Here is a 23,593-nt window from a genome sequence, read left to right on the forward strand (position 1 = left end):
TCTCTCCCTCCCTCTCGTGGGGCCTAGCGGTCTTTCCGTTCATTCTGTGTCGCATTTTCCACAGCAAACTATTGTGAGAAAATGTGAGTTTGTTCCACTGCCTGGCCCCTCTGCAGCACGATTTTCTGTTGTTGCTGCATTTGTGCAATGTCTGTGCAGTGCTGGCGGCACAAATTCCAAATTAGTCTAGGCCAAGCAGCTCTCCAAAGTCCCCGCAGGGCCGCAGGCGATTGGAAAGAAGGGGTTTGCGCCTGTGGAGACATTTCCTATAGCCCGTAGTTGCAATTATTTTACAGGAAAAGTATGAATCAAACCCTGACAACTCCCAATGATAGTTTCAGGCAGATACATTTACAACTGAGATGGTCTAGATTGCATTGAAATGGAATCAGACAGGAAGAGCTATCTCCTGATAGCGAAAGATTATATAACTTTATAGGTTCGACCCGGAAACGTTTTCACTGCGTTGTAAAATACGAGGCATACCAATATAATACCAACTTTCTTCTTAATTTCTCACTCGACTGTGCGCTTGCACCTCTTTCAACGTGTTTGAAATTTCTGCCTTATCGGAAATGATTGTCGTATCTTATCGGGCCGTGTTTTCACGCTGCTCTCAGGTTCCCCAATCGAAAACGCCAACACACGGCGCAGTATACAGTCTCAGTCGCACTAAAGTCGCACCAATTGGCCATTTGTCATGGAGTTTAGCTCGATTTGAGCCCTGTCTACGCTTTCTGGGGGGTTCTTTGTTGGTTTTTTGGTTCAGTTTTCAGCGACTACTATTTTCTGCTTATCTTTGCACATTTTCGAACGTACTTCAATGAAAAGTTCACAAATAAAAGTCAGTCCGCCCCGACACTGCCTTGGGGGGAGTCCCACGCGATTGCACACACTTAAATATTTTTGGGTAGAACCCAAAGTACAACCCAAATATATGTACATACATAAATGTATGAGAGAGACACCTAGGAGATTATTTTGGCCATATATAATAAATATGAACTGTTAATCCTCTACCAAATGTCATTCCTTGTGTATTGATCATTTAATTTTAGGTGATGGTTTTACTGGTGATTTTTTTAATGGACAATCAATATTTTTGGATCAACGAAACGTTCTAAATTCTGGCCAAAAATCCTACACCATTTTTCGTTTGGATTATATTATGATAAAAAAGTTAGTGTACCTTGCTGAAGTTGGTAGAACAGTTGATACTGCCATAGGAACGGTATCCGCTTGCATTGCTCAGTAATTTAATCCATTTGATTCGATATAATTTAAGCAGATTGAGCAGCAGCTCCCTAAAGCCGGGGACATTAAGAGCCGTTGAAACCGCGGGCGTTCGTGAGTTGGATTGCTGCTCCTCCCACATTGGCACCCGTAAAGTGTTCAAGATCTTACGGCACAATTGAATCCATTCGGTCGTCTTTTTTTATGAAAACGGTCATGGCTGCCGTATCACCCACACGTTGACAGCGAACAAGAACCTTCTACTTGGCGGCGCAGTGGCGCTCCATGATGTCATAGTTGGAACTTACTTTCTTACATAACATGTTTCAGACATTTCAGCTTGTGTCAGGGTGAAAATTTGAACAATTAATACTAAAGTCGATATTTTCGAATATTAATACTCGATCACTTTGATATTGTTCGATATTATGTTATCTTTTCGGCTGTCTCTTCTAATGTTATCGATCTCATCTCATCTCTGTAGGCGCGAAGTTCAAATGTGCACCCAATTTTGCTTTCTGTGCTAATTGTAGACAGATTTGTGAGGGCCATGTTCTTCCTGTGGCTTCCCATGGCTTCCTGTGATCCGAAAAATATCCTTGATCTTTGGAAAAGGACTCCAGCATCCTTAGCCATACATAGTTAGTTTTCTGTGCTGTTTTTGGGCCAAACAATTTTAATTTGCAAAGAAGGCAACTTTGACTCATTTGCAGGGCGCCCTTACGGTTCTATTTCTTCCTCCCACAGCAGCACACAGAACAGATCGGCTGACAAGAATCGAACCAGAAGCCTCCCACATAATCAGGCGCCTGAGAGCCACTCGAATTTCCCCGCCTTACGGTCGCCGTCGTCGGAAAACCAACATTCGATTCGCGACAATCAGTGACTGGCTGTAGCACCAAGCAACTAGCAACCAGCACCCCACGCTGGCGTTTCAAATTTCCTGATGGATCAGATTGCTTCGATTTCTCATTAAATGTTTGTATTAATAAAAAGCTGGCGCAGCTTTTCCTACTGTGGAAACTTCTGCAACAATAAGTGTGAGGGATTGCATGTGCGTGAGTGTGGGACATCCTGTTGAACTTCCTTGTTTTCCTAGAGTTTGATTTGATCCAAAATCCCAGAATATAAAAAAGCTCAAGCGTAAGAGACAGAGACAGAATGGAAGGCACGAAACTAAGTGAACTTCATAGAGAATACCTATACAAGAAATTTTCAGTGAAATACAAATAGGGAATCTATTTTTGACTGATAATTATAATTGGCTCATAATAGAAGCCCCCACAAAGCGATTCGTTTTTTTAGACAGTCAGCTAAAGCTGGCTCCCGAAAAGACCCCCAAAACGGAAGAAAGAGAGCAGATAACCTGCGTGCGAGGAGAAAGATTAGGATCACATTTGTACTTTATTGTTTCTCAAAAGCTGTGCTCTGTGCATTTATTGTTTAATTTTCGTTGTTTAAACTATTGTTTAAACCGTAACCTAAGCAAACTTCATCCACTAAAAGCCCAAATCAATATTTGCCTCCTTTTTCGGCTACTATTCATAATTGGTTCATAATTGAAGGCCAACAAAAAGTTTAGATGGTCCAAGAAACACAGCTTTCATAAGAAGAAAGAGCCCAGAACAGAAGAGCGAAAGAATGGAGAGAGAACAATCTAAGTGAACTTTTGAGAGTCGCCTGAATTGAATGTCAAATCGGGGGCTGTCTTCCCAGCTGCGGTAGAACAATGCTAAACTAAACAACTAGTTAATATGTTAACTAATTCCGCAAGAACATTGCATTTCAACGCCCTCGCAAAGTGTCACGCGGAAGAGACTTTTTACTCTCCCGAGCTCTTTCTCTCGTCCACGCCCTTACACACTATTACTATTACCTGCAAGAACGCTTTCTCTCTCTCTCTCTCTCTCTGTCTCCTCTGAACCGGCCGGCCTACACACACACGAACACCTGAAATAAGCCTCTCTCCACACAGCCCCATAGCGGGCGAAAGAATGAACGAACACCAAAACAGGCGACAGAATGATCGGATCCCAAAGCTGGAACAGTGGAAGAGACCGCAAAGCGGACGTCAAAGCGTGTGACAGAATGAGCGTGCCTACAGTGGGGAGAGACAGCGACAAAAAGAAGCGGTGAGGCGTGTATATAAAAGCACCGCTGCCACCTACTGGCTCTCAGTTGCGTGCAATCGTTGCAGTTGATCGATCGGTTCAGTGTCTTGGCATCCCAGTGAGAGAGGGAGATAGCGAGCGAGTGAGAGCGAGAGCGAGAGAGCAAGAGCAAGTCCGCAACCAAACCCCAGCCCAATTTCCAAATAGCCAGTCAGCCCCAGAACAGCAGACCAGTGCCAGAAGTTTTTGACTGCATCTTGAGGTAAGGATTCCAAAGAGTGTGTTGGCCCAGGAGGTCCGTTTTCGGGCACTCCGAATGCGCGAAGTGATGTAATTTACGCACAATCAAAAAAGGTTTACCCTTGCCAAAAATTGGAAAACATTTTCCGAACTCCGCCGAATCGGAAATCGGAAAGCCGAAACGTGTTCGTATGGGATCGCTTCTAAATATAGGATATGCCATCGCGTATATTCTTTTTGGCTCCGATTGATTGATTTGTGGGTCAATCGATTCGAAGTCGAATCAGTTTTGAACTCGTTTCGCACCCTCACAGTCCTCGCCGGCCACTCGACTCGAATCATTCGCAAGCAAATATGTGAAGGACAACGACGTGTGTGGACCGACAGATCGACTAGAGCCAGAACTCTCTTCGAACTGCATAATAAAGCATATTATAGAATCGAAACGACCGAGTGTTGTCCCCCGTCGACTGTGGAGTGCGTGAACGAATTTCGAAGCGTGAGGTACTCGAATCGGAGCAATCTGAACCTTATATAACCCCAAATTGATACCTTGCCGAGCCAAAAAAAAGCTGAACTCTAAACAATATTTCCGAAATACTTAAACAGATAATTGAATGTGAAGACCATCCGTTATCGCCAATCTGTGCATACTATATATGTATACGTTTTGGGGTCCCAGACTTGTACATGCCAGTGATAAGGTGCTCTCTAATCTCTAATCGGTCTCCCAATGAATTGTCCATCTGGACAGCCGGATTTCAGTCAGCAAGTGACGTATTTCGCTCAGGTTTTCAGGTCCTTGACCCATTAAGTTCCGAAAGATGGCGTTTCCCATGAATTGGAGAATCCCTGAATCAATTTCTTGTCCACTCTCTTTTCATTTTGTGACCTTTTCCCACGAATTGCGTCGATTTTGTTGCCAAAGTGACAGATGAAAGAGCCAAAATAGATCAGAAAACCGAAATTTAATTAAATCATGACATCGAAACACGTTCATCTGCTTTCTCCCCTCCCCCTGATAGACGGGGACTAAATTAAATTCAATTAGAGCCGCCATGGCAACAAGTGTGAAAGAGCCAGCGAGACAGACCAGACTGACGGATCAAGCGAGAGGGGGACGGACGCAGATAGCGGCGAAAAGTCAAATCGATTGTTGCAATTTGAGACACAGAGAATCGAAAATTGCAGCGGAAGAGGGCGGCCAATCAGGCATTCATTACTGAGAGGGGCGCACGGTAGGGGGCAGGAAACTTGGTGACTGACTAGGCGCCCTGCCAAAATCTGCCAACGAAGCATGGCAAAGGCAGAGAGATCTGGTACTTTTTGGGGGACTTTAAACCGAATCAATTGAAAACTGGTTTACGTTCCACATAGCATAAACAGGAGTAACCCTCATGCCATTCTATCCCATCCCATCCCATCCTCAAGACTGCCCACGTTTGATTATTTATCTATCCGACACATGAACAAAACGAGGGGGAACGTTGTGAGTTGCTGCGGAGACCGCAACTCTACAGTTATACCCGATACTAAGTCAGTATGGCTCTCCTCCGACAGACGCCGCTAATATTAAACGACACGACAAAGAGTGCGTGCGAGAGAGACAGAAAATCAGTCTGAGCGTGACGTCGGGCGCTGCGTAGCCAGTGCAAAATGATTTGTTCCTTTTGGGTATAAAAATTATCCGATCTGATCCAGATTCAGCAGTCTGATAGATATGGTCATTATCTATGATTCTGCGTTTTTAGTTTTCTCGAATCTGCAATAGTGTGGATGCAACATATTTTCGCTCTTTGTGGGGGCGGAAGGGCGTGGGGCGAAATTCTGAGATATACGTATTATAGTGAGATCTAACAGAAGTGCGGATACTAAATTTGGTTACTCTAGCTTTAATAGTCTCTGAGATTTGTGGATGCCCCAGATTTTCGTCCTTTGCGGGGGCGGAAGGGGGTGTGGCGAAATTTGGACACGAAACGGTCAAGGTCCGATATCACAGGAGTGTGGATACCAAATTTGGTTGCTCTGGCTCTTATAGGTTCTGAGATCCTTGAACTCATATTTTGCAATTGGCAAAGCCGACCATGAAACCTGTGTGTTAGAGAGAGACAGAGCGAGAAAGAATGAAATTGTTTTCTTGATTCTGGCTATAATAATTATCCGATCTGGTTGAGATTTTACACTCTTAAACATATAGTCATCCTCTACGATTCTGCGTTTTTGGTTTTATCGTATCTTTAAAAATGTGGATGCCACAGATTTTCGTCCTTTGTGGGGGCGGAAGTGGGCGGGGCGAAGTTTTGAAATATTTTTGTAGCAGTGACATATCACAGAAGTCTGGATACAAAACATCGTTGCTCTAGCTTTTATAGTCTTTGAGCACTAGGCGCTGAAGGGGACGGACAGACGGACAGACGGACGTACGGACAGACGGACAGACAGACATGGCTCAATCGACTCGGCTATTGATGCTGATCAAGAATATATATACTTTATGGGGTCGGAAACGATTCCTTCTGGACGTTACACACATCAACTTTTACCACAAATCTAATATACCCCAATACTCATTTTGAGTATCGGGTATAAAAAGGGGGCGTCTTCCTCTTCCGAAGCCAGCAACGTTCTTCCAGCAGCGCCAACGCCCCAAAAGATTTTGAGCTTGCCTCAACAATTTCTGCCGGGAGGAGCATCGGGATGGGGTGCTAGTCTCTTTGATGTGCGTGGGTGTGTTGGTGCCTGCCATGTCTGTGGGACAATCAATCAATTTCCGCTCGCTCGTCTATAGGGAAATACTTGATACACATACATATCTGTCTATACTCGTATTCTTTTTGCCGTATTGGTAATTATCTTTTCTGACAATTGTTGCCATGAGCGAGCTTTCTTAATTTATTGCAGTGGTCTTGAGAAAGAGCCATATATAGAGGAGGCAAGTACCCAGCTTACGTTCCTCAAAAATAGACCATAAGAATTTTATTTATAAAAAATACTCGCAGTAGTAAAGTTACCCCCAGGTAAATACCCCTTTACCTAGCGCAAAATCTTATTCTGCTCGTATTCTTAATCTGTCTAAACAGCATCGTATAACTTTACAATCACATGCTTCCCTTATCACTCACACATTTCTGACCCACTTTAACGTCAGCAGCAGCACAAACATTTATCAGGTAGTATTCCCCTTATCTACCGATTAGGATCCTCCCCAAACATATACAGAATTTGTGAGTAAAACAAAGTCGCAGATAGTAGAAATTTCAACTCAAAAATATTTCACAATATAGTGAAACTGAAGTCGGATTATTTGTAGTTTTGTTCCAGAATATTGCATTGAGTTAGCGCTGAAATGGCCGACGAAGCACAAGCACCACCTGCCGAGGCCGCCCCACCAGCCGAATGCGAGGCCCCACCAGCTGCCGAAGGCGATGCCCCACCACCGGCCGAGGGCGAGGCGGCACCAGCCGAACCCGCTGAGCCCATCAAGCACAGCTATACCCTGTTCTACTTCAATGTGAAGGCCCTGGCAGAACCACTCCGCTATCTGTTCGCCTATGGCGCTATGGAGTACGAGGATGTGCGCGTCACCCGCGACGAGTGGCCAGCCCTGAAGCCGAGTAAGTATTTGATGGTTTTAATCTAAACTACTCTAATCCGCTATGCTCTATTCTTAGCTATGCCCATGGGCCAGATGCCCGTGCTGGAGGTGGATGGAAAGCGTGTGCACCAGAGCATCTCGATGGCCCGCTTTTTGGCCAAGACCGTTGGCTTGTGCGGCGCCACTCCGTGGGAGGATCTGCAGATCGACATTGTTGTTGACACCATCAACGACTTCCGTCTAAGTAGCGAGCAATGTGTGCCCCAGTTTCATGTTCAGTGTCCTTGATTAACTCTTGAATTTTTAATGTATAGAAATTGCAGTCGTCTCGTACGAGCCGGAGGACGAGATCAAGGAGACGAAGCTGGTCACGCTGAATGCCGAGGTCATTCCATTCTATCTGGAGAAGTTGGAGCAGACCGTCAACGACAACGACGGCCACTTGGCCTTGGCCAAGGTTCGTAGCAATTCGAAGTACATGTCCATATATCCCATTTGATATGATGTCCATTGTTTAGTTGACTTGGGCCGATGTCTACTTTGCCGGCATCACCGACTACATGAACTACATGGTGAAGCGCGATCTGCTGGAGCCGTATCCGGCTCTGCGTGGCGTGGTCGATGCCATCAATGCCTTGGATCCTATCAAGGCCTGGATTGAGAAGCGTCCCGTCACCGAGGTCTAAGCGGCCCAACCCAACGATGTTCGGAGGAAGGAAAAACATTGCACAACAACACACCATACACACACTTTTGCACACATTTTGTTCCTTTTGGCTTGGGATCTAATGGGATCCGCTCAGCTGGCGGTACTTCACACGGGGTTACGTTCGAGACTATAGATTCGTTGACCCGTAGTTCTTTTAGCACATGGCACTACGGATAATTCGTATTTGCTTTATTTTTTCTGTTATAATTCTCTTTGCATGACGCTATATCCATATCTAATTGGATCCGCTCTCGGATCGACTTTCGTTCGCTTAATCATAATGAAAATGATAATATTTATTGCACAGTCTATAATATTTTTACCTACTTCTAGTACACACTCCATGCGCACCCATACAAACGCCTACTCTAAGTCTATTTCTAAATCTATATCGTGAACTAATCTTTTAGACTTATTCAATTCTATTGTATTCTATAAAACCGCGAAGAGCTCAAGGCCAATTGAAAAATATTTAACCAACTACAGCGAAAGCTGTGCAATTACAATTGCACGTCGATTGTTACATTCACTTTAACATTTTGGTTTCGTACACACATCACACTTTTAGTCAGACCACAAGAATTTTCTTCGTCTTGATCCTGTAAAGATCCCTTTATGAAATCGTTAAAAGACTCAAACAAATAGAACCGGATATTCTCAAAATTTTTTATCAAGTCCAACAATTTAAAAGATTAGATCGTAAAAAGACACCCAACTGCCACAATTTTTTGTGCACACCGAATGCACACGCACTCTTGCAATTTTGTAATTGTAATATTAAATATTTTCACCAAACACCTAAATAAACAAAACACCAAAAAAAAAGGAATGAGCACTTTGAAAGCACGAGATCTGGTTTTATTCCATTGTGAAGTAGTGTCTTTTGTGGGAATTTAATTTGCAATGGCCTAATAAATAAACAAAGAAACGGTCTATCATATAAAGGAACTCGATTTCCATTACACAAAGTGCATACTGCATAACAAGCGGCTCAAAAATATATTTCAAGTAAACCTAAATACTACATAAATGCATAATTGGTTACTGGGTTACAAGAGTTTCAGAGGATAGGATATACAGGTATGACTCGTGCTTCCATTGGGGTGCACGCTTCTCTATGAAGCTAGCGATGCCTTCCTGGCAGTCGCTCAATTGCAGGTTCTCTCTTCCATTTTCTGGCCAGCAGCCGGATAGGCCTCTTTCAAGGGCATGGCCAGCTGCTTGTAGTAGAACTCTTTGCCGAGGCTAATGACGGCTCGGCTTTTCGCATTGATGGCACAGGTTATCTCATCGATCTCTCGGTCCAGATCCTCCGCCTGGACCACCCTGGACACCATGCCGGAAATGAACGCCTCTTCTCCGGTAACGGGCAAGCCAGTCATCAGCATGTACGCAGACTTGGGACGCGACATCACACGGGCAATGGCCACACCACGAGTCGAGCAGAAGACGCCCACGCCAGCTCTGCAAAGGTGCAATGATTACATGGCCTTTGAATAGCTTAATCGCTTACCCCGGCGTGGAGAATTTGCTGGTCTTGGAGCAGACTACAATGTCGCACGAGACTGCAAGCTGACAGCCAGCTGCAGCAGCATAACCATTCACCTTGCCTATCACCTTGCCATTTGCCGAGAGCACGACACAGCGCAGTTTCACATCATCCTTGTCCTTTACTAGGGCATTCTGTAGGGCACACATCATGTCCATCGAGAGGGAGTTCAATGTGCGAGGATAATTCAGTGTTATCTCTCGCACTCCGTTCGCTTCCTTGACCAGAACCAGCTCTGGAGCTTGGCTTTGGCTGCTGGCAAGACGAAAGACCTGTCCATATGCACCACTTGTTGCATATCTGACGGTTTTAACTTGTAATTTACGAAACATTTGGATTTGACTTCAGTTGCCAAACAGCTGACCGCTATATACTTTTCGTCAGGTGGCACTGTTGATAATTACGTCTCTGTGTAGTTCCCATGTAGCAAGTGGATATGTTCAAGTACCTCGCGGGCTTGGCGGACTTTACTCGTGATCGTTCGTGAATTGTACCGTATAAAATCGGAATCGGTGGAAACAATAACTGTTCAGTTAAAAAAAGAAAACTGTTTTGTTTTAAAAATACATATATTAATTTATTACCTGTTTCTTTTCTACTTCGCTCCAAACGTAAACATTAAAGCCTATTTCACGAGCGAACAAAAATAAGGCAAGAACAAAGTAAAACACAGACGTTAAAAGTTCGAATTTGTGTATCATTCTAAAGGAAAACCTTTTATCGATTTCAGAAAAAGAGAATTTAGATCCATTTCCCAGACCACATCCAATTCAAATTCGTGATCAGCATCGAATTCCTGATCTCAATTTTTTCAAAAGTGACGGATAAATGTCATCAAAAAGTGGATACGGAGGGTTTTCACACTGGCGCTTGGGGCCCAAAAATTTTCAAGCTTACACATTTCCCCTTCAGGTGTCGCTGTTAATAACTACATAAAAGTGTAGCAAGCAAGTATTAACTATGCAGTTAACGTGTAGTTACCATGCAAAAAAAATTAATTTAGTGGAAATTGTTGTTGACCTTTTTTGTTTAAGCCCTAATTTAAAAACAATCCAATAAAAGGGAGTACTTAAAATTATTCAGTCTTGTAGAAAATGTATTTATCAATCGGATAAAATTATGAGTTCAGAGCTGAGAGTCCCAGCTAGGTAGTTGAGAATATGTTTGTAATCCCAGGCAAAAACAATTTATTTTCAATATATTTTAATATTATTTAATATTATTTTGGCCGTCAGCCATCGGGTGCTACAGGGGGACAAACGGATGACGGGTCGGCTCGCACAACTGTGAACTCGGAACTGAGGCGCAGCCGCTCCGGTTAGTAATACCCGGTGCGGTCTGCGTCTCACACACCCCCCCCCCCCCCCCCCCCCCCCCCCGCCCCCTAGGACACAAAGGGTTGCGAGCGAACCGTCACCCGCCGTAACTGTGCACACCGGTGGAAGTGCGACTATACTCTCCCCGTGAGGGCGGCTGGAAACAGGTCCTAGCACGGTCATGTCTCTGCTAGGATGCTGACGAATGGTAGTCGGGCGGAGAGAAGAAAACTCTCAGTGAAATTACCCCAATCCAAGGTGACACTGTTATATGCCGAGGGATGCATGGCCGGGGGGGTGCCCGGTCGCTAATATGCGGACTCTGGATACCTGCCGACCTCCAGTTTAAATCTGGCTTCCCGGGGCAAGCGGGCTATGCCTCGGGTGACCATCCCCTTCCCGCCTACTCGTGGGAACTACTATGCCAAATAATAAACATATAAAAACCAACAAAGCCGCAAAGGAGCTCGGTACTCCTCTTAAAGTACCGGAGGGACAAGCCAATCCCTCTGCACCAGCGCCTGGGAAACCGGGTCCAAAGAAGACGGGGAAGGAGACTGAGTCGGTCCACCGTCTTCAGGCAGCAGCCGCAGCGAGGGGGGGCCCGAAAAGCCAATCGGGTCCTTCCAAGTCGGGTGGCTCCAAGGGCGAAGCGGATACCGGGGTGGCTGCCAAGCAGAGCGTAATCGCGGCTGGTAAGCGCACCGGGACCGAAGAACCCATGGGAGCCCCGGCGGGCAGCGTCTCTGCACCACGGGGTGGAAAGCCGTCGTACCAGGACAGGAGACGAGCGGCTTTCATCCTGTCCAACGAAGACCCGAACTTCAAGGCGTCAGCCGAAGGAAAGGAGCAGAGGCTGTGGGCCTGCTCAATCCTTCCACTGTTCCAGCCAGCCAAAGCCGGAAAGGGCGCAGCCAAGGCCGCCAACAAGCGGCAACGCTCAGCGGAGGACCCCGCAAATCAGCCAGGCCAAGCCCAGCAAGCCAAGCGGGTGAAGACCCACCTCACGAACCGGTCGTTCGCTGAGGTGGCGAGGGGCAGGACCCTGATCGGTGTCCTGGACAGGGGCGCCGAGGACGGCCATGTCCCTCGCGATAAGTGGCACCTGGTGGAGAACGAGCTCCAGGACCGGTTCCTACTGGAACTGGAGGAGAACGGCGGACCACCGCCAAAGTGTGAGGACGCAGGGTGGCATCAAGGCAAGGTGAAAGCCATCGCCTGCCAAGACGCTCGCTCTGCGGCCCTCTACATGAAGGCGGTGGCGGCCCTAAAAGAGGTCTATCCAGGGGCGAAACTGGAGGCCGTGAAGTGGGAAGATGTCCCTAGTCGCCCGAGAGCCAGAGCGTGGGTCTCGGCTAAGCCTGCAGAGCCTGAGAAGATCCTCAGGTTACTGCAGGTCTGCAACCCCCACCTTCCTACAGCCGATTGGAAGGTGGCAAAGGTGGAGGATATCCAAGGGCAGAGGCGCCAGATTATCCTCGTCCTAAATGAGGAATCCATTGATCTCCTCGCAAATTCGGACGGTGTAGTGGATTATGGCTACAAGAAGGTCACCATATCCACTTACAAGTCCGATCGCAAGGGCAGGCAAGCGGAGGTCGAGCCAGACCCGGAGCTGCCGGAGATCCCGAAAGAGGGGGCCTCGTGCGAGGAAGACAACCCGGCGTCGGATGCGGCGTCCATGATGTCGGACGATATCTTGGACGACTACGCGTTCGACGAGAGCGACCTAGCCAGAGGTCTCAGCCACATCGTTGTCGGGGAGGAGCCGGAGTCCCCTGACAGCGATCTAGAAGCAACAATGGTGGAGGCGAGCCTCAGGAATGTCGTTGACGCTCCTGCAGATAAACCTCCACCATTGTAAGGCAGCATGCGCTGCTCTACTGCTCCACCTGGCCAAGGGTGGAGCCGACATAGTCCTCATTCAGGAGCCCTGGATCCTCGGAAACAGGGTCTCCGGTCTGAGGACTTCTGACTACAAGCTATATGTAGCTGAAACCGCATGTAAAATTCGTACCTGCATTCTTGCAAAAAGAGAGTTGCACCTATTTTTGCTCCCAAATTTCAGCAATGAAGACCACACCGCAGTGAGCCTCGAAGGCCAGGAGCGCTCACTGAGGATCTGCTCCGCATACATGGGGCATGAACAACCAGACCCCCCTCCACACGCGCCTCTCCGGGCTCTAATCGCAGACTGCTCGGCCAAGGACATCGGCCTAATTGTGGGGTGCGATGCCAATGCACATCACTGTCAGTGGGGAAGCACTGACACAAACGAAAGGGGTGAGTACCTTTTCAGTTACTTACTGACCACTCAGATGGTCTTACTAAACCGGGGTAGTGATCCCACCTTTATCATTAAAAACCGCAAGGAGGTCCTGGACCTCACGCTTGCCTCTCATGAGATACAGCGTAACATTGTATCCTGGAGGGTCCTGGAAGAGCACTCCTTCTCGGACCACAGGTACGTGGAAACTGTCTTCTCCTTCTCAGTACCGAAGCCAGTCCGATTCCGAAACATCAGGCGGACAAACTGGACTCGGTACTCTGATTACCTCTGTCGTGTTCTCCCTGAGCCCCCATCTGAGGAGGAGTTCTCCACGGAGGCCACGACTCGTCTTCTTAAGATCTTTACCGACGCCTGCAATAAGGCGCTCGACAAAGCATGCCCCTCTGGCAAGAACAGAGGCCGGAAGAAACCTGAATGGTGGAATCCGAAACTGGGTGAACTCCGGAAAGCCTCCCGGAGACTCTTCAATAAAGCTAAGGCTGAAAACGTTGAGCAAAACTGGGCCGAATACAAGGCCAGTCTGTCAACCTACAACAAAGAACTTAGAAAAGCCAAACGCGCCTCCTGGCGTAAGTTCTGCAGCGAAATCGAGAGTAACTCAGAAGCCTCACGCTTGCGCAGAGTTCTCTCGAAGACAACACCCACCCTGGGCTACTTGAAGAACACCGACCAGTCGTGGACTACGTCCAGCGAGGAGTCGCTAAATCTTCTCCTAAATACCCACTTCCCTGGCTGCGATGAAAACAGACCCAACTACCTCGCGCCTCCTTCTGTCGCCTCAAATGCCATCTTGGGACTGCTAAGCCAGGAGAACATTTCCTGGGCGATCAGAAGCTTTAAACCCTACAAGTCCGCGGGGCCAGACGGCATTTTCCCTGCCCAACTGATTCACGCGGGACATAAAGCCATTAACTGGCTCAAAATAATTTACGAGGGAATCTTCTCCCACGGGTGCATTCCTGACACCTGGCTTCAGACCAAAGTCGTATTCATACCCAAGGCAGGCAAGCCCTCGCACACTGCCCCAAAAGATTTCAGACCCATAAGTCTATCGTCTTTTCTTCTAAAGGCGATGGAGCGGCTCCTGGGGCTGCATCTAACGGCGTGCATTCCGTCCAGTCTGATCTCAGACTCCTAGCATGCCTATCGGAAGGGAAGATCCACCGAAACGGCCCTACACTCGATCACATCGATCATCGAAGCATCCCTTAATTTTAAGGAGTACACCCTAGTAGCCTTCCTCGACATAGAAGGCGCCTTTAACAACATCCTTCCGACCGCCATCACGAGCGCACTGACGGATCTGGGCGTTAACTCCAGGACGGTGAGCCTGATCGATCAGATGCTACAATGCAGGACGGTTGAGGCATCACTGGGGAAGTCAACGTGTACCAGATTTGTCAGCAGAGGCACACCGCAGGGCGGAGTCCTCTCGCCCCTCCTATGGAACGTGGCAGTGAACACACTGCTGCGGGAGATAGAGGGGGGTGGCTGCCGTGTGGTGGCGTACGCGGACGATGTTGCCATAGCATTCTCCGGAAAATTTCCGCAGACATTGTGTGAGTGCATGACAAGTACTCTCACGAAAATGTCGAAATGGGCAGACAAATGCGGGTTAGGCGTCAACCCGTCTAAAACGGAACTGGTGCTTTTCACTAGGAAGTACAAAGTTCCGGTACTGATTCCCCCAAGACTATGTGGGGAAACGCTAGTCTTCAGCAACAACGCCAAGTATCTTGGCCTAATCCTCGATAGAAAGCTCGATTGGAAATTGAGCATAGAGGATAGAGTAAAGAAGGCCACAGTGGCCCTCTATACTTGAAGGAAAGCCATCGGACTAAAATGGGGAATGACCTCCTATATAGTTCGGTGGCTCTACACCGCCATCATACGACCAATCATGCTCTATGGAGTGGTGCTATGGTGGCCAGCCTTGGACAGAAGGACATGCCTCAATAAACTCAGCAGAGTTCAACGCATGGCAGAGCTATGCATAACTGGCGGGCTACGCACTACTCCAGGGGAAGCCCTGGATACTGTGCTGGACCTCCTCCCTGTGGATCTCATGGGAAAGAAGGTGGCAACACTTTCCGCCCTCAGAATGAGAGAAGCCAGACTGTGGAAAGCATCCGCGGTTGGGCACTCGGGAATCCTGATGAGACTCCCGCAATTACCAGAGAGGACAGATTACTGTATCCCCAGTGATCACCTCTCGACGCCCTTCCAGGTATCAATCCCATCTAGGGAGGACTGGGAGATGCGCGAATCAGGACCTGCAAATGCGGTCCACTTCTACACTGATGGCTCAAAGCTAGACGGCCGCGTGGGAGGCGGAGTCTACTGCAGCGAGCTGAACATCAGTCATTGCTTCAGGCTCCCGGATCACTGTAGTGTGTTCCAAGCGGAGGTTGAAGCCATCAAGGAGGCCATTTCGATCGTCTCCAAATTACTTCTAGATACGCACTTAGTGTCCACAGGGACATCGAGGGGAATGACGCCGCCGACGAGCTAGCCAGGCAGGGTACTACGATTCCTCTCCTACCGGAGAGGGAGCAAGTAGCGATGCCCTTGGCTACGTGCAGGCTCCTAACGCACGAATTGTTCGAGCAAAATGCCAATAGGAGATGGCAGCAAACCGTTTCCTGTAAAGTCTCAAGATTGATATGGCCATATCGATCGAAGAAGCGCTCAGCAGAGCTGTATAAACTCAGCAGAGCACAGTGCTCTGCAGTTACTAGAGCCATTACGGGACACTGGCAGATCGGCACTCACGCCTCTAGACTGTCAATCCCTCATAACGACTTCTGCAGGAGTTGTCGCGACGAGGAGGAGGAGGAATCGGTCCCCCACTTCTTCTGCCACTGCCCAGCCCTTGGAAATCGTCGTCTTCGTATTCTCGGGGCCGCTTTCCTCACGGACATTTCGGACCTGTCCGTAATCAAACCAGGGACCTTGTCCAAATACATCCAAGCCACCGGATGGGACTGCCCTTAACCTGCAGTAGTATGCTCTCACGGTTCGGGCAACGCGAAGGGCACATGCCCATGCGGCAACACAACGGACCTTTTATAGGTCCAAGTGAGCTTGGGGCGGGAGGCTCTTATCCCCCCCCTCCCGGCTACCGCCTTAACCTAACCTAACCTAATATTATTTTCAATATTTCAACGATGTTTTATTTTTTATTTATTTATTAAATTAACAAATTATCTGTTAATAATGGTACTTAGATTAAAGGCGGAAAAAGATAAGTTAAAAGTTAGCTAAATTTAAATGATTATAAATATTGCATGCAATTAGTTTAAGAGACAGTTCAGGGGATAGGGTTTGACAGAGGGAGTTATAATTATGGCATAAAACCCTAAAAGGTTCATGATCAGCATAATTAGACCTACATATGGGTAGACGGATAGGCCTAAAAGCTTATTAAGCTTATTGTCTTCTTGCAGAGACCAAGCATAGGTATCAGGATCGAGATGAATAAGTCTAAAAAATGTCAATTTGAGAAAAGGGGTTTATTAGTTACGTTTTATCTTCATATCAATATTTATACTTACATATAAAATTAACAAAATAGGGTATACAAAGGCCTATACTACGGCTTACACGCAATATAGCGACTCTTTTTTTGTTGAACTTTTTCGTTTAAACCTTTTTTACAATAAATACAATAAAAGCAAGGATTAAAAACTATCCAATATTGTAAAAAATTGATTCATCAATGGGATAAAACTATGTGGGCATTGCTGAGAGATTTAGTTAGTCAGCATTATTCAATGGAATATCCAAATTGAGCAATTTCCTTTTTCGTTTGTTTTGATTGACCTATTTCGCTACTTGTTTTTTGTTTGACTTATTTCGCTAAAACCTCTTTTTACGCAAAACCCAATAAAAGCAAGTATTAAGAATACACCAGTTAAATAGAAAATTGATTCATCAATCGTACAAAATTATGTGGGCATGGCTAAATGTTCTATATAGCTAGTAATATTCGACGGAATATCAAAAACGAGGAATATGTATAACAGTATTTGACTTCGTCAGTATATTTATGGTATATTTTTAAAACGATACGGTATATTTTTGATGGTCTTATCCATAAGCGGCGGTCACACTGCACTGCTAGCGTGTGTTGCTTCCTTGGTTGAAAAATATAATTAAAAATTTATTCTAACTACTGGGATATTCTACAACACGAGGTGAGTTAGGGACCAGCTTAGCGGTTAAGTTTTTAGCCGGAAGAACTGTTTTCAATAAAATATTCATCCGAATTCGGGAAAAAAATGCGGCTTGAAAGAGCGCGTCATGTTCTGAAATCGAGTGAAATGCGTTAGAATGTAGTCGAATTTGCAGTGGTTTGAAAAATCTAATAATATTCCAAGTTAGTAACTAATTTTCTTTAATACATATTCCCAGCGCTAGAAGCAGCACCAAACACCAACACCAGCACATACACTCAGTATCGCACGGCAGCGGTGGCGGCATCAAAAATAAAATACCGAAGAAACACAAAAAAGAAAAATTTGCAGGGTGTGTCTGTGAGTGTTTGTGTGACGTCGAGGACCGTATCTTGCCTTGGTGCGTGCGCTCTAGTAGGGACACACACAGAACACCGACGCCTGTGCGAGTATTAGTGTATCCTTTGGCATTTCTGAGAGCTTGGTTGGAGTGACACGAGCGCGAGCTGAGCGAAAAGTGTACGCTTCTACCAAAAAATAATAAACAAGTTCAGCGTAAAGCGGCGTGAAACCCCAGCAGGAAACCCCAATAGCCAAGCCGCACTCTGCAATGGAGAAGAGAATAGAGTTGGAGCGGCGAGCACGGAAGGCGAACCAGGTGAGTTGTTTAGTTATATGCTTGCAGCCGAAAACCGCGCAAAATCCTTTACATTTTGTGATTACACAAAAATTTTCATTCAAATTCCCTTTTCTGTGTCCGTCTCTGTAACTGTGTCTGTCCTATGTGTATGTGTGTATGGCAGTAGTGCAGCAGCAGCGGGGCAGTTACAGCATCTACGCCATCATGTAAATCTAGTTTCAATTTGTGTCGATGTCGCCCGACTCGACGCCATATAAAAAAGATTGCTGGAAGAAGAAGCAGCAGCAGAAGCGACATCCATCGTCAACAACGAGCAGGCGAAAATTCTACACACATGAGATTGTCGTGTGTGTACGTACAGTGTTGCCATGTGCGCGCAATTTTGCGCCTTTGCTTTTGTTCAAAACTGCACCTTTCCTTTACAATTACCAATTATTTCGTGTAATAGGAAAACCTAGAGAGCATGTGTGCATGTGTGTCTACATCTACTCTATGTTTATGTGCATGTGTATATGTATGTATGCAAATCAGTGCCGCCGATCGTGTGTGCACCTGAAGTTCGGTAGTCTAGACAGCTGGCAATGCTGTTACTGCTGCTTGTTGTTGCTCTGTCTGTGGCTTTTCGTGTTGTTGCTATTGTTCTGCCGGCCTTCAATTGTGACAAACACTTCAACAGGAGAGTGTGTTTGTGTGTGTGTACGTGTGCTGCATGTTGTAATTTCAGGTTATTTGATACCAAAATGTATCTATAACAACATCATAGCGCGCATCATCCATACGCAAGAATCAACCATGCACACACACGTACACCAATACGCACAAAAGACGCATAATCCCGTACATATGTACATAAGTACATGCACACGCCAAGAAACGTATGCACAAAATAATCGACACATTTAGCATTGGACATGGATGGCAGGGAGGCATACACATATTGACTGCGCAGTCATAATACTTTTATGCACGACGCCGCCTCCACCTTCTCTTGTCCACTTTACAAATCCGGCTGTCGCCGCTCTCTATTCCTTGTTTACACCTGCATACCGCATAGCTTTCTCTCGCTCGGGCCTGCACCACAAGAAAGACAAAGTCTGGTCTGTCCGTTTGACTGAAATTCGTTTCTTTGTAACTGTTATTTGTACCTTTTTTTTCGGGACCGACCACAGATCACAGAGCTGAACCTGGATAACTGCCGAAGTACAAGCATTGTTGGCCTTACAGATGAGTACACCGCCTTAGAATCACTGAGTTTGATCAACGTGGGCCTCACCACACTGAAAGGTTTCCCCAAATTGCCCAATCTGAAGAAGCTGGAGCTGTCCGACAATAGGATTTCGAGCGGCCTCAACTATCTGACCACCAGCCCCAAACTTCAGTATCTGAATTTGTCTGGGAATAAAATAAAGGACCTAGAAACACTGAAGCCCTTGGAGGAGTTCAAAAGTCTAGCTGTACTGGATCTGTTTAATAACGATGCCACTAAAGTGGATAACTATCGTGACAAGATATTCAAGATGTTGCCATCGTTAAACTTTCTGGATGGGTTAGTATCGGATTGGCCCGTCTCCTTTTTGCAAAGATAATTAATTAACCAACTTCAATACTTTAATTCCAGTTTTGATTGTAATGGCGAGGAGGCGCAGTCGGAGGGAGACGACGATGAAGAGGTCAACGGGAACGATTCTGAGGGAGAAGGTGTGTATATATGTAGCTATGTAGATAAAGAAGTGGGGAGATTACAGACCTACCATCAAGATCTGTCATTTATATTTGTTTGCATTGTCCGACTTCAGTTAGTTATCGCTAAATTATTATGATACTAAATGGTGCTAAGTCTCGAAATCCGTTCTTCCATCTGTCTTCACAAAACGCCTTTCAGATAAGCGCAATGCATTCTGTTTGAATGGGTTAGAAATCGATTTAGACGAGCTCGAGGAGCTGGAGCAGCGCGTAAAGGCGAAAAAGAGTTTGCAGGAAAAACCACCTGCGCCCTCAGAGGACACTGAAGTAGACGAATTAGATGAATATTTAAAAGAATTGCAGCTGAGAGAATCGAAAGCAGCAACAGACCGACAATCTGTGATAGAGGCAGACCCTGCAACAATCCAACGACCAAATAGAAACCCAAACATAAATTTCGCAATCCTACTCTATTGGTTTTTAGCAATTTTAAATCTGGCCAATGCAACATATTGTAAGCATTGTCTCCCTATATTTATTTTCAATTACAATTCTCCTTGTATTGCTTATTGTATTGCAGTTTCCGGCGATGATGACGAAGAGGATGGAGACAGCGATGACAGTGATGAGGATGGCGACAATGGCGAGGTCTCCCTGTCGGAGGTGTATAATGATGATTTGGAGGAGGACAATTCCGACTGGGAGGAGGGGGAGGGTGGAGGCGATGACGATGAGGAGGACTCTGATATTGATGACGCCGATGGTGAAGCAAATGAGTCGAGCGCTTCACTGAATGCCTCCAAGAAGGAACCCGAGAAGACGGGTGAGTGAATTGCTGCAATGTCTTTAGCACCAAACTGGTTCTTTATCCTTAAATTCTGAATTTCACAGGTGAGTCGCAAGCCAGGGGCAAAAAGAGAAAGCACGATGGCTAAGCTCTTGATCGCTGTATCGTCTTTGTACGTTTTAAATTTAAATATAAACCGACACTGACATATACACACGGCAACACACATCATGTTTTGATAGAAACAAGATGACTAAAAACCATTAGGAACCCACATTTGTTTCTTTAAAATGTAAGCTAACAAGATCGAAAACAGACACAGAAGAAGAAAAAAATGGAGAACGTACTAATCAAAAAAAAAAAAACAAAACAAAATAAGAGATATGTTTAAGCGAACACTAAGAAGTGAGGAAAAGAAACCAACAAACACACACACATTACATTACTATAGCCTCATCCGAAGCCAGGATCCAACTCCAATTAAGTAAAAAATGTCAATATGGAAAATTGCTTGAAAAAGTTGTAAAATTGCTTAGCATTAAGTTACAAAATCTATAACTATGAACTATGTACAATTTGTCGGATCGAGTCGATCCTCTCCCATCTAGAGTTTCAACAAACAACACAAAACAAAGCCAATTGCTTGTATCATCAGAAAAAAAATTATTTTTTAAAACTTTCAGCTTTTTCAATGTTTTGCGGTCTACACAATTACTGCTAAGAACTTTTAACTAACTCTTAAGTCATTCCTTCTTTGAATGTAGATAAGTTAAGCGAAATTTACTTTCCCCTCCCGATTCGCGGGTAAACGAACGCAAGTCCGGCCCACAGTTTACAGCATTTTCATTGTTATCCATCTCTCTAGCCTTACCTTACCCTCTATATGTATCCATTATTATATATCTCTCTATTCACTTCACCCCCGCCACACATACTGTTAAGTAAAACGAAATGTTTTTCATTGATTGAGGCACATCAAACTACATAAACGCATGTGTTTTAGAACGGAATTTTCTTTGAATAAACAAATACGAGTATGCAACAATTACAATTAACGAAATGTACATACATTTCTCAGATGTGTTTTGTACAATCCCCCGCCCCCATTGAAATTGAAATACATAAACTAAAGAATTTTAATCTGCATTTTTGTTATTTCGATTGTTAGTGGTTTAATTACGAACCATACAGAATATACTCGTAGGTGTGCCAGTTCATACACAGGACGTGAGCCCACGCTGTTTTCTCCGCCTTTCCCGTCCGCTTGCCGTCGGTACCTCCTCTGCCGGTGATTCCGCCGTAGCTCCTCGCGCTCTCGGGAGGTCCAAGGGATGTGCTCTTGGTTGGACTGTGGCAGCCACTGGTTGTCCTGCTGCGGGTCATAGCCATTTTCGATTCACGCCCACGGGAAATAATGTCAGCAACCCTCCCATTCATACGCCGCCGAATCAAACGCTGGGATTCAGCTTTGAGCCTCGTAAGTTAATCAGTATACATATGTAATTGTGGATAATTTTAAAATATATCTTCCTTCACAGAGAACTTACGAGTATATACCCTACGCTTTGCCAAATCGAGCCGTACTCGATTTCCCCCTACCAGATGGAGTCCTATCCCAGCATTATTCGAGACAGACCGAGGCCCATCCCAGCAGGACACAAGCGCACCCCTTGCAAGATCCGAACCCAACAAGCCATCGTCATCCTTCGATCTGGCCATCGATAACAAGGACTTTGACTATGGAAACCAAGGGAGGAGGTAGATAGATATAGTTGTTGTTAGGTTTAAGGATATATGTATATATATATTTAGATAGTATATGCAAATGTTTTCCACTTATTTATTTCTTTATACTAAGCTAAGTTTCGATGAATAAAACTATTGAAAAATCATCCTTGTATGGGGGAGAAAACTAAATATTTTTGATGGGGGAAAGTGTCCTTGATCCTTGATAAGGACTCCATTAAATCAGGGACATTTTTCCGATCACAGGAAGCAGTCGCACGCCTATATCGGCCCACAAATAGCCTAGAAAACTAAATGTGTAATGTTGGGGTTGCTGCAGTCCTTACCGAAGGATCAGGGAGATTTGTTTAATCCCGGCGGGCAATGGCACGCAAATATCTATAGCAAATATCCTTGACCCTTGGTCCTTGATACGGAATGCATTAGAACAAGAAAGCAATTTCGATCACAGGAAGCCGTCGCACATCCCGATCGGACTAGAAATTGTGGAGAGAGAATTTCAAAGAAAAGAAATTTTTAAAAACCCAACGACCTTCTGCTGATTTCTGTTGGCCTGGTATCCCAGATTTGAAATTCTCGTTGCCCACCATTTTGAGCAGCCAAAGAAAATATGAAAAAACTGAAAAAGAAATTTAAAACGAGGGGGAACGTTGTGAGTTGCTGCGGACACCACAACTCTACAGTTATACCCGATACTAAGTCAGTATGGCTCTCCTCCGGCAGACGCTGCTAATATTAAACGACACGACAAAGAGTGCGTGCGAGAGAGACAAAAAATCAGTCTGAGCGTGACGTCGGGGGCTGCGTAGCCACTGCAAATTGATTTGTTCCTATTGGCTATAAAAATGATCTGATCTAATCCAGATTCAGCAATCAGATAGATATGGTCATTATCTATGATTCTGCGTTTTTAGTTTTCTCAAATGTGCAATATTGTGGATGCAACAGATTTTCGTTCTTTGTGTGGGCGGAAGGGGGTGGGGCGAAATTTTGAGATACACGTTTTATAGTAAGATCTAACAGGAGTGCGGATACCAAATTTGGTTACTCTAGCCTTAATAGTTTCTGAGATTTGTGGATGCCCCAGATTTTCGTCCTTTGCGTGGGCGGAAGGGTGTGTGGCGAAATTTTGAAACAAACTCGTCTCGGTCCGATATATTAGGAGTGTGGATACCAAATTTGGTTGCTCTAGCTTTTGTAGTCTCTGAGATCTAGGCGCTAGTGTTTTACTCTAAGCAAAGCCGCCTATGCTACGTGTGTTAGAGAGAGACAGGGCGAGAAAAAATGAAATTGTTTTCTTGATGCTGGCTATAATACTAATACGATCCAATTCAGATTCCGCAGTCTTAAAGATGTGGTCATTCTCTACAATTCTACGTTTTTGGTTTTCTCATATCTTTAAAATTGTGGATGCCACAGATTTTCGTCCTTTGTGGGGGCGCAGTGTGTCCTTTGTAGCAGTGACATATTACAGAAGTCTGGATCCAAAGCATCGTTGCTCTAGCTCTTATAGTCTTTG

The 23,593-nt window shown here is 45.5% G+C and overlaps 2 protein-coding genes and 1 pseudogene across 5 annotated transcripts; 2 read left to right on the top strand and 1 right to left on the bottom strand.

Annotated features, from left to right (window-relative positions):
- Positions 1–3,405: 3,405 nt before the first annotated feature.
- Positions 3,406–8,737, top strand: LOC108160357 (glutathione S-transferase S1). Of its 2 annotated transcripts, none has more exons than XM_033397993.1 (5): positions 3,406–3,606; positions 6,895–7,198; positions 7,256–7,423; positions 7,494–7,636; positions 7,698–8,737. In XM_033397993.1, the coding sequence occupies exons 2-5, from the start codon at positions 6,931–6,933 to the stop codon at positions 7,863–7,865; spliced, it is 747 nt and encodes a 248-aa protein (XP_033253884.1). In that variant the 5' UTR covers positions 3,406–3,606; positions 6,895–6,930; the 3' UTR covers positions 7,866–8,737. The 2 variants fall into 2 exon arrangements, with proteins under 2 accessions (XP_033253884.1, XP_033253885.1); XM_033397994.1 differs by lacking the exon at positions 3,406–3,606 and adding an exon at positions 3,917–4,088.
- Positions 8,738–8,821: 84 nt separating this feature from the next.
- LOC117193253 lies at positions 8,822–9,821 on the bottom strand (annotated as a pseudogene).
- Positions 9,822–17,147: 7,326 nt separating this feature from the next.
- On the top strand, positions 17,148–21,468 carry LOC117192987 (acidic leucine-rich nuclear phosphoprotein 32 family member A-like). 3 transcript variants are annotated; one of them, XM_033397717.1, is made up of 7 exons: positions 17,148–17,239; positions 17,457–17,876; positions 19,028–19,404; positions 19,477–19,556; positions 19,741–20,055; positions 20,122–20,364; positions 20,433–21,468. In XM_033397717.1, the coding sequence occupies exons 2-7, from the start codon at positions 17,829–17,831 to the stop codon at positions 20,474–20,476; spliced, it is 1,107 nt and encodes a 368-aa protein (XP_033253608.1). In that variant the 5' UTR covers positions 17,148–17,239; positions 17,457–17,828; the 3' UTR covers positions 20,477–21,468. The 3 variants fall into 3 exon arrangements, with proteins under 3 accessions (XP_033253608.1, XP_033253607.1, XP_033253609.1); XM_033397716.1 differs by lacking the exons at positions 17,148–17,239; positions 17,457–17,876 and adding an exon at positions 18,806–18,955; XM_033397718.1 differs by lacking the exons at positions 17,148–17,239; positions 17,457–17,876; positions 19,741–20,055 and adding an exon at positions 18,806–18,955.
- The last annotated feature ends 2,125 nt before the right edge of the window (positions 21,469–23,593 follow it).

Source organism: Drosophila miranda (assembly GCF_003369915.1).
Source record: "Drosophila miranda strain MSH22 chromosome Y unlocalized genomic scaffold, D.miranda_PacBio2.1 Contig_Y2_pilon, whole genome shotgun sequence".
Classification (NCBI taxonomy): Eukaryota; Metazoa; Arthropoda; class Insecta; order Diptera; family Drosophilidae; genus Drosophila; species Drosophila miranda.

Coding starts and splice junctions, on each gene's coding strand:
- LOC108160357 (XM_033397993.1), top strand. CDS start 6,931: ATGGCCGACGAAGCACAAGCACCACCTGCCGAGGCCGCCCCACCAGCC. Junction 7,424..7,493: donor CATCAACGACTTCCGTCTAA/GTAGCGAGCAAT, acceptor TTTAATGTATAG/AAATTGCAGTCGTCTCGTAC. Junction 7,637..7,697: donor GCCACTTGGCCTTGGCCAAG/GTTCGTAGCAAT, acceptor TCCATTGTTTAG/TTGACTTGGGCCGATGTCTA.
- LOC117192987 (XM_033397716.1), top strand. CDS start 18,821: ATGCACGACGCCGCCTCCACCTTCTCTTGTCCACTTTACAAATCCGGC. Junction 18,956..19,027: donor CACAAGAAAGACAAAGTCTG/GTCTGTCCGTTT, acceptor GACCGACCACAG/ATCACAGAGCTGAACCTGGA. Junction 19,557..19,740: donor GAACGATTCTGAGGGAGAAG/GTGTGTATATAT, acceptor AACGCCTTTCAG/ATAAGCGCAATGCATTCTGT.